At 41.9% G+C, this 9119-nt stretch overlaps 2 protein-coding genes across 7 annotated transcripts; one reads left to right on the top strand and one right to left on the bottom strand.

Moving 5' to 3' along the window:
• Positions 1–27: 27 nt before the first annotated feature.
• LOC104421199 (nucleolin) lies at positions 28–1783 on the top strand. Its single transcript, XM_010033072.3, has 2 exons — positions 28–717; positions 1508–1783. The coding sequence occupies exon 1, from the start codon at positions 64–66 to the stop codon at positions 712–714; it is 651 nt and encodes a 216-aa protein (XP_010031374.2). The 5' UTR covers positions 28–63; the 3' UTR covers positions 715–717; positions 1508–1783.
• Positions 1784–2981: 1198 nt separating this feature from the next.
• Positions 2982–8660, bottom strand: LOC104421200 (reticulocalbin-2). 6 transcript variants are annotated; one of them, XM_039315068.1, is made up of 9 exons: positions 7980–8660; positions 6881–7083; positions 6205–6307; positions 6064–6129; positions 4697–4870; positions 4501–4597; positions 3585–3714; positions 3438–3522; positions 2982–3318 (listed from the first exon to the last, which is right to left on the bottom strand). In XM_039315068.1, the coding sequence occupies exons 1-7, from the start codon at positions 8360–8362 to the stop codon at positions 3592–3594; spliced, it is 1149 nt and encodes a 382-aa protein (XP_039171002.1). In that variant the 5' UTR covers positions 8363–8660; the 3' UTR covers positions 2982–3318; positions 3438–3522; positions 3585–3591. The 6 variants fall into 6 exon arrangements, with proteins under 6 accessions (XP_039171002.1, XP_039170997.1, XP_018720036.2 ...); XM_039315063.1 differs by having other exon boundaries at positions 3413–3522; XM_018864491.2 differs by having other exon boundaries at positions 3438–3503; positions 7980–8659.
• Between the last annotated feature and the right edge of the window lie 459 nt (positions 8661–9119).

A 9119-nucleotide genomic window follows, 5' to 3' on the forward strand; every position in this document is an offset into this window, starting at 1 on the left:
TAATGACTTTTCTAATAATATATATATATCGAATCCGACGATGCGGGGAGTGGAGAAGACGAAATGAGGAATAGCAAGAGAGAGGAGAAGGGCGTCATTGACGAGGTGGAGGAGCTGCTGCGAGCGGCTCAGGACGACGTCCTCTTGAAGCTCTCTCTCAACTCCCACATCGCCCGCTCCTCCTCCTCCGATCTCCACCCCGATCTCTCCCGCCGCTTCACCGCCCTCAAATCTCCCCCCTCCGCTCCCGCCGCCGCGCCTTCGCACCCACCGCCTCCGGCTTCGGCTCCGGCTTCTGCTCCTGCTTCGGCTCCTTCTCCATCTCCTCGTCAGGTCGATGACGAGCTGAAGGCCGTCCTGGGCGACGATCTGTCGGCTCGGTTCGCCGCGCTCAGAGGATCGCTGTATTCTTCGTCTCCGTCTTCTTCGTCTACGTCCTCCGCTGCGGCTGCCGGGGCTTTCGGCCCTAGCGCGGCGGCCGACGGTCGCGATCGGCGTGAGAATGGTGGTTTGAAGAGCGGCGGCGAGGATGATGATCTGAAGGAGGAGGATGAAGTGGAGAAGCTCATTCAGTGGGCGGTGGACGCCGCTCGTCTCGATCCGTCTCCGCCTTCGGATGACGACGATGGTCCCAACGACATTGATGATAGTGACGACGACGACGACAGTGACGACGAGAGGGAGCAGAAGAAGAACAAGCGGAAGAGCAAATAGCGTGTAATCTCCTTATACACTCCTTGTTATACTTTCTGTGGCTTCACTTGAATACTCTCTCCCTGCGCGCTTATATTGAAGATGGCCCCCATTTCTGTGTTTAGGGTAAGATTGTGAGAAAAGCATATTTTCTCGGGTTTCAAATTGAATGTCACTGTGAGGTTGTGTACTTAATCCGGCATTTGAGCAAATTTAGACTTGTGAGGGGGTGGAGTAAGAATAGAATAAGGAGTGTTTTGTGTCGCCTTTTATGGATCAACAAGATATGCATCGAATTATAGATGAGATCATAAGAGTGGAGAATAATTTTCCATCCAGATTTATCTGAGTTTCCCAGTGCATTTAAACGCAAGGTTGGCGATTTTGGACGAGAAAGCCATCTCGAGAAGCTTCTGTTCATTGAATTCATCAATGCTGTTCAGAAAATGAACAGGATACCATTTGATGTTCGTGGATCGTTCGATTTGGCAACGATAACAGTATCTGCCTGAGATTGGCAATAAGGGAAAGCAAAGATTGGATCTAGCGAAGTCTTCCGTACTGTTCAGTAGTACTTTGGTTACATGGAAATGGGACGAAGTACATTTGGCTATGCTGCTAATTTTCACTTGAGTTATTCGTTATGCTTGGATGATGTAGAAAACGTAGGGAACTCTAAAATGCGGGCTTGTCTTGCTTGTTTTGTATGCTGTCAACTCTTTTCTCGATGTCTTGTGGCTTCTATCATTCGGCTGTTGACACTGCTTCTCTCTTCCAACCTTCATTCTGCCTTATGATACCTGCCACTTAGCAGAACATGAAAGTGTTGCTGAGAAGTTTCGGTTCGATCATGTCAGCAAGGATAATCTCATAAGAGCACATAGTTGTGCAGTCGTTGAGTTTCAAGGTGTTTATTTTGGTGTCTCTTTCGCAGCCTTCCCTCACGAGTAATTTTCTTGGGTGATGAGCGAATTTCATGCAATCCTAGTTGTTTTTGAAGTTGATGTAGACTTGGAGTTTGGAGAGAATAATGTACATCAGTGTCTGACGCTAGGAAATGTTATACAATTGATTTTTTGCTCTTACTTTACCAATCCTCTTTTTAGTATGGTTGTAGCATCTGAATGCACAAATGTCCTGCACCAAAGTCGAGTCCATCAGATTATCTACAAGTGCATGAGATACTTGACTGAAAGTGAAATCATGGTATGTCTCTCTCTGGTAGTTTATTTAATTGTAAGGATCCAATTTCAAACTAAGCATAGGTTGATAAACCCACACCAGCTAGTTTCATGAACTTTGAACCTATTTTACCCATTGAAGGTAGAGCAGTGGGATTCATGTTCAAAAGAGTTCTACAGTTTCGCTTTCTGAAAAGTTGAACTTAGAGGTATTTGGTGTTCAGTCTCCATTTGACAGAAGTGATTTGGTGCAAGTATGAGGCAATGGTAGCTAGGCATGAAGGAAGATCTTATTGCAAGAGAAGTGGCTATGCAGTGGAGCCACATTTCCCTGAATTAACAGTGTAATTACCTCTTTCCGTCAAATGCTGGCTGGCTTCGGAAAGTCTCTCACGATCCCTAACAAGGACGCTTAGCCATATGGAATATAGATGATTCAGTATCGCCATTTACAACCGAGGAAATGCAGTCACTTCTCTTGTTTTTTAGGTCTCCTTTTGAACGCAAAATGTTCCTTTGAAACTGCGAAAACAGCGGACCGAGAGCAGCGGAACAATACGTCATTAGATGAGAGGTCCTGGAGGAATGAATTTCTTTTCTATTCTTTGGGGGAAAATACACGAGAAATGCTTACTTGAATGCACAGCGAGAGTTGCAAGGCCAGGACCAGACCTCGCAATTTCTCTCCTTCGAGGGCGATCTGTATAATACTGCCCATTTGATTTCGGACCTAGAAAATCTGATGCATTGATGCATGGTCAAGTGCTCAAACTTTCGGGGAGCTGGTTTTAAAAGGTTCGGGCTTTTGCTGAACTTTCGCTAAGGATCTAATTTCACGCCCTACAATCTGCGAGGACGGGTAATTTGATTTTGCTGTCCATCTTCGATTGAGAGCACCGGCAGGACCTTTTATCTTTGGGATATTGAAGAATTGTAGGAGAAAGGAGCACTACTTGCTCATGATAATTTGATCTGATAAGAACAGGAGTGGAGACCCCATGTTGAGGAATGGTTGTAAGTTCATCTCCATGACTGGCCCATATATCTAGTAATTGAAAGCAACTATGGTTTTCCACATAAACAGCGATCGTTTCAGTACGTAACACAAAAATCTAATACACGAAACTAATGGATCTCCATGAGCACATATAGTTTTTTACATTCAATTATTGAAGGAATGGGACGAATCTATATGCTTGGAATGTTACAAATGTGTTCTAAGCTAAGGAATTTGCAATTTGGGACTCTACCAGAGTCAATCTACTCCGTCGCTCCTTCCAGGTTCAAGAAAGATGCTACAACTTCGTGACAAACAAATTGTATTACAAAAAAGGAAAAGGAAATAAGTCAATTATCAAAACACTACCAAAATGTTAACTAGAAACTTTATATCGTCACAACAATACACTTTGCAAGAGACTTTTTCTGTGGTAAGAACCAATCCCTGCAATGACAAGCAAAAAACATGAGAACGACAAAATAATTTGCAAGAGAAAATTGAAATGATCAAGGAATGATCAAGGAAAGCAGATATTCACCCCAAGAATCAAGTTGGCATGACACCTGTCATTAACGTCGCTGAACTGTTTGGCATATTGAGTAAAATGAATTCTTGCATTTGTAGACGTCCTGGACTGACAATTAAAGTCTGAAGCCGTAAGACACAAATACTGAATATATGGGGAAAAGGGAATAACTGCTCTAACCTACCATGAGATCAGCGGAACTCGTCATGGTAATCATACTCATCTTCATCATCATTGAAAACGGCACTGTAAAATACATAAGGGTTGTCAATCATCTCCGTCAATGTTAGATGCCCATCCTTGTCATTATCTGCCTGCATTGACAAGTAACTAGCATCAATCGGAGAAGCACTCCACAAGGAAAAATAAAAGCCAATTTAATGAATTATGCCAGCAAGCTCAATCAATGAAACAGTACCATCATATTTTAATGGTAATACATGTGCGCTTTCCAAATCAAGAAAGGACAGATTAAGACATCCAATAATTCCAGTCAGAGAAAACATTTCATGAGGTCACTTCCTGGGAGATACAATCACTGATATCGGCGGAGTTTTGGAGTCTGTATAAGATTAGAATAGGTATTTCCATATTCTCACAGAAACAGGGCCATTGTAACTTCATAAATCATAAATGAATGCAAGATGGGTATCTGAAAACAAGTGTATTGTGCTAGAGGAGGAATAAACATTGAGGCACTCCCAACTGTCAGCTGCTCATGCTTCCAAAGTGGGGCATTGCTGATCAAGAGATTCAGACACGGCATAATATGCAAGTTACTTCTAAAGGATGAAATAGAAACATTATCCCCATCAACTCCTCTTTCCTGTTTTCTGTTTGGTATTGGAAAATAATTTAAGAGACTTAAGAGCCATGAGTTTTCTTAATTTCAGTTGCATATAAGGATGTAAAGGGTGCATAGAGATCAACTGTCCCAAGTGACACTAGTCCATTGGTTGCCATAAAATGTGATAAACAGTATCGACAATCCTTCAAAAGATACTATTGTGACCCATGATCGAATAGCAAATTCCAACTACCTACTTCACACAAGCAAACATGTGTGAGGCCAATTCAAGAAACTTTTCACTTGGAAATACCTGTGACAAGATGTAATCTGCTTGTTGTTTGGCATAATAACGCTCCGAAGGGTGAAGCTTTCCAATGACAGGTAGCAGTTCTACATCTGACAAGTATCTGCAAAGGTAAATTTAAGCTGATAAGACAACAATTTCTTCCAAGCAGGATCAAGTCGATAACAGAACAAGGAAATATGTGGCGGGAGAAAATGAGTACCCATCACCATCTTTGTCTAGCTGATTAAACAGTACTCTGGCAGGAGCCTCCATTGAATCATCGGAATTATGTGATGAGTTATGGCTTTCTTCATCATAGTTTCTTACCAAGTCAAAAAGCCCATGAAAGAACTCTTTAAAGTTGACCTTCCCATCTTTATCAGAATCTCTTTCCCTGGGTGGAAGAGCAAATTGTGAAATCAGCCTAATAATGGTCACAAGCTTGCAGTCAAAGCCACAGACAGGTGAGAGAACATGGTTAACAAACAACCTTTCAGAAATAAATGTGCATAACATAAATGATAACAACATAAAGTGTGAGAACCGGTCTGTGAGACAACTTGATAAGGTGATCCAGGCAAAGGGTAATTTACAACTCAATCACATTCACAAAATATAAAAAAATTCAGGAGGTCCTTTTGCAATTAGTAATCAAGTGCCCATAATTTATTCTAGACCTAAAAGGATGATTTCTACAATTTATCCTTGTACCTTTCCTCCTGTACATCCACTTTTTTTAATCAAGTCCTTCTACTTACACAATGTCCACTCAAGTTCCCTCGGAACAAAATCTGACCAAAATCTAACTAATGTGGCCATCAAGGAAGCAAGAGGGTGACGTGAATAAAATATTGGCTACGTGGACATCTGCCAGGATTGTGGATAATGAATAGATTGTTCAAGTTTCCACTAATTCATTATCCACTATTGGTGTCCACGGAGGCGATATTTAATCCACATCACACTCCAACATCTTCTAACCTCACTGCACATCAGCTGGATTTGGCTAGATCTTGTATCGAAAGAACTTGATTAGACATTTTGCATAAGTACAAGAGCTTGACTAAAAAGTTGAAAGAACATGGAATTGATTAGAGAGGCGGTGAAAGCACAAGGGAAAAAAAGGAATTTTTCCAAACTAGATCTACACAAAGAAGTAGCAAGTCCCTGGATGAGAAAGACATGTCACGTGCACAATAAGAGAACCATTACTGGTTTTTTGGCTAGAACTTATCAAAGGATCAGAAATCCATGATAATGCACGTTTGCTATTTCTATGAGAAAATCTTTCCAAATAAGATTATGCTTGTCAGGATGGCAATAAATGTTACATTCGCTAGTATAGTATCTGTTCCGACATTCGCCAAAGTAAAACTATACACAAACCTAAGCTCGAGCCCACATTATATGATCTCCATCCAGAATTTATCCTTCTTATATTACAGAACTAACCTTGTAATGACATCAAATACAGCAACCACATCAAAACAGTAAACAGAAGACTCAGAAGATACTTTTGAGAGAATAAAATTTAGTATGAAAAATTTGAAAGAAAAATTAAATGCATGATTTAGGAATTAATCTCACCTTACTTCCTCCTTGCTTAACCACTGGAGAAGCTTTGGATTTTTGCTGTCAGCTGGGTGGAGAAAGCTGTAATGATCAAAATATGCAAAAAGTTAACTCATTTCCTATTGTAAATTAAAATTATGCTGTTTCATAGCTTACTCATTGAACTCCGTAATATTGAGTAGGCCATCTCCATCTGCATCTGATGCGTTAAAATGCTCCTCTTTCCACCAGCCCATATTAAAAGCAAAGGAATCGTTATCTGCAAGGCAGTACTGAACAACTTGTCACACCTGAATAAACAAAATGCAGCAAAGATGAAGGCCTAGTTTCTACAGAAAGACCTCAAATTGCGAGCAAAGTTCCATGAGAAAGCATTAACAAAAATCCCATATCCTGTTTTGAAAGTATGAAGCCCAGTCATTTAATTTTGATTTCTTCACTTATGAAGGCAAGAGTGCCTTTGGTATCTCAAAAAAAGGCAAGAGTAAATTCAGTAGCATGCAAATGTCCTGACTGTCAACAAGGCTTCCCACACCTCCACATCTTTCTGTAATTTATAGTTTTGATTACTATACTTACTAATTTCCACCAAGTGCTTGTAGTTCTGCAAGCTAATTTAGGTTTTCCTGCTCAATGATGAAAATTTTAGCATATGAGGCTTTACACTTTTTCTTCACATGTTGATGTGATTCACCTTTTATATAGGACTGGGCAAAATAACGTTTCAGTTGGAATCTTGAAGAAGTTCAATTGTCTTCATCTACAGAATTAGTCTCTAATCAAGATCTTCCAACTAGATGACAAGTAGAAGCGAAAAATATAGAACACTGACCTGAACTGTGGACCCAGCTAGGTGGCTCATATTCTGCAAATGAGATATAACCATCTCGGTTCTTGTCGTGAAGCTCCATCTCTCTCTGAGTCCTATGCATGACCTCACTCACGGCCTGCTGCAAGTTCCACTCTGTCAATTCATGCTCAGTCACGAACCCATCTGGTGGATCCACATCAATCTTTGGAAATAGTGAAACCAGCCTATTCATCAAGTTAACATCTCCACAACCTCAGACCAAAATAAAGATCACGAATATGTTATGCACGCATGCCTGCTAGCGCGTTTACCCTAAGATGATTTCAGATGCCAAGATCATGTGAAGCAAACGGTCTTGACAAATATTATTCGGAAAAGAGTAGCAGCAACCAGGAAAAAAGTACAGGGAGACAAAAAGAGGAATATAAAGTAGATGGTAGAACAGGTGAAGAAGCATCCCTTCAACGATAGGACATGCAAAAAAATTACTAAGGACCTTCGGTGCCTGAAATTCATGAAGCCTGGTTTCTAAGGGTTGTCAGTAACTAACCAGTTCTACAGCTTCACAGCTAAAAAGAATGTAAAAGTGGGAACATCTACTGACCGATCAATGAATTTCCATGAAGCCTTTGCGGTGTCTCTTTTGCATCAATTTCAAAGTAGGTAACAAATATTTGTAACAACAGGCATCACCAATAACGATCTGCACTTACTTGGACATATGGAATAAACAACCATATCCTGTACTCTTCTTAATGAATCGAGCAGCTATCCCCTAGAAGAGAAAACCACTAAGAGCCCAATTACGCTATTCCCCTCAATACCACCGTAAAGCATCAAAGCTTAAGTTTAAAGCACCGAAGTTGCCAGGTACTTAAATCCACAGAACACTCCCAATCAACTAGACCCCATAATTCAAATCATCATCGTCATGGTAATCTCAGCATAACCCCCGATTGCACGAGCATTGCAACAAAAAACAAAGACCAAACTTGCAGTTCCACCTACTTCTGAAACATGCGCTTCTTCACAGAGCCCATTTCAAGTAAAATGGAAACGCAAGTGATGTGAACTTCACAAAAGGACAAAACAAAGCAAACAAAAGACAGCACCAACCGACCTATTGGTGACATTGAACCTCTCCTCGTCGTTCAAGTAATCCTCGGCGTCCACGAAATCCCCCCACTCCGGCTGCGCTTCCTCCCCGGGGGCCGGCTCCGCGGCGCGCACCACCTCCGGGTGGGCGTGCTCGAAGTACTCCCTCTCCCACTGCTTGTCCTCCCTGTGCCGCTCGAGCTCCGCCACGAGCGGATCGAACGGGACCGGCTCGTGGTGGTGGCGGGCGGCGGCGGCGGGGGGCTTGAAGGTGAAGTTGGACCGGAGCTTCAGGCGGCGGTGGTGGCCGCCGCGGCCATGGCCGGCGGGGGACCGCGGGGAGCGGGAGACGAGGAGGAGGACGAGGACGGCGACGGCAATGTAGATGGCGACGGAGAGCTTGCCCATCTAAAGGGGAAGAGCCGGGACCATGCGGAGGAGATCGGAGATCGGAGGTCGGAGATCGGCGGCGGCGGCGGCGGCGGCGGCGGCGGCGAGGGTTTTGGATCTGGAGAGAGACAGAAGGTGTTTGACGAAATGGGGAAGTGAGGTTTGCCTTGGGGAGCGTGCGATTTGCGCGTTTCTGGAGGTTTTTGCAGGATGCCGCCGGGATCACTCCTCCGCTCTAGAGAGAGAAAGTTTCGAGAAAGAGGAGAGAGATCTGGAAATATTTCTTTTTTTGGTTTTTTTTTGTTCTTCAGTTCATTTTTAGAGTTGCATCGTATCATTATGATTCGCGTCTTATTAGAGATTTAACCCAGCGAAAAAACAAAAAATCAATAAAGTTGGTTGTTCTCCTCAGAAATATTCGACATAAACTTCAATAGAGTTGGAAATTTCCTAGTTTTAATCATATATTCCATTTAATAGTTATAGATGCTAAGGAGTTCGAAAGATAACTCAAATCAATTTTCATTTTTTCTAAAATGAAAGAGATTAGACTTGATTATTTTTAAATAGGAGAAGGGGATATATTTTGTAAGCGTTTCTGATAATAATTCTGTTACAAACAAAACATCATAATCATGTTACATTAGAAAATCTACTTTAATGGGGTTATATTTTTTTTATTATTTTGTGCAATAGTCAAACAGTGAGCCATTATTTCATCAACATTTTTTTTTTAAGGTGCGTGATTTTTGGATAGATCTAGCTCACATGTATT

The sequence above is a fragment of the Eucalyptus grandis genome, chromosome 1, assembly GCF_016545825.1.
Source record: "Eucalyptus grandis isolate ANBG69807.140 chromosome 1, ASM1654582v1, whole genome shotgun sequence".
In the NCBI taxonomy this organism is placed as follows: Eukaryota; Viridiplantae; Streptophyta; class Magnoliopsida; order Myrtales; family Myrtaceae; genus Eucalyptus; species Eucalyptus grandis.

Coding starts and splice junctions, on each gene's coding strand:
- LOC104421199 (XM_010033072.3), top strand. CDS start 64: ATGAGGAATAGCAAGAGAGAGGAGAAGGGCGTCATTGACGAGGTGGAG.
- LOC104421200 (XM_039315068.1), bottom strand. CDS start 8,362: ATGGGCAAGCTCTCCGTCGCCATCTACATTGCCGTCGCCGTCCTCGTC. Junction 6,130..6,204: donor AATATTACGGAGTTCAATGA/GTAAGCTATGAA, acceptor TGATCATTACAG/CTTTCTCCACCCAGCTGACA. Junction 3,715..4,500: donor CAGATTACATCTTGTCACAG/GTATTTCCAAGT, acceptor TTGTCAATGCAG/GCAGATAATGACAAGGATGG.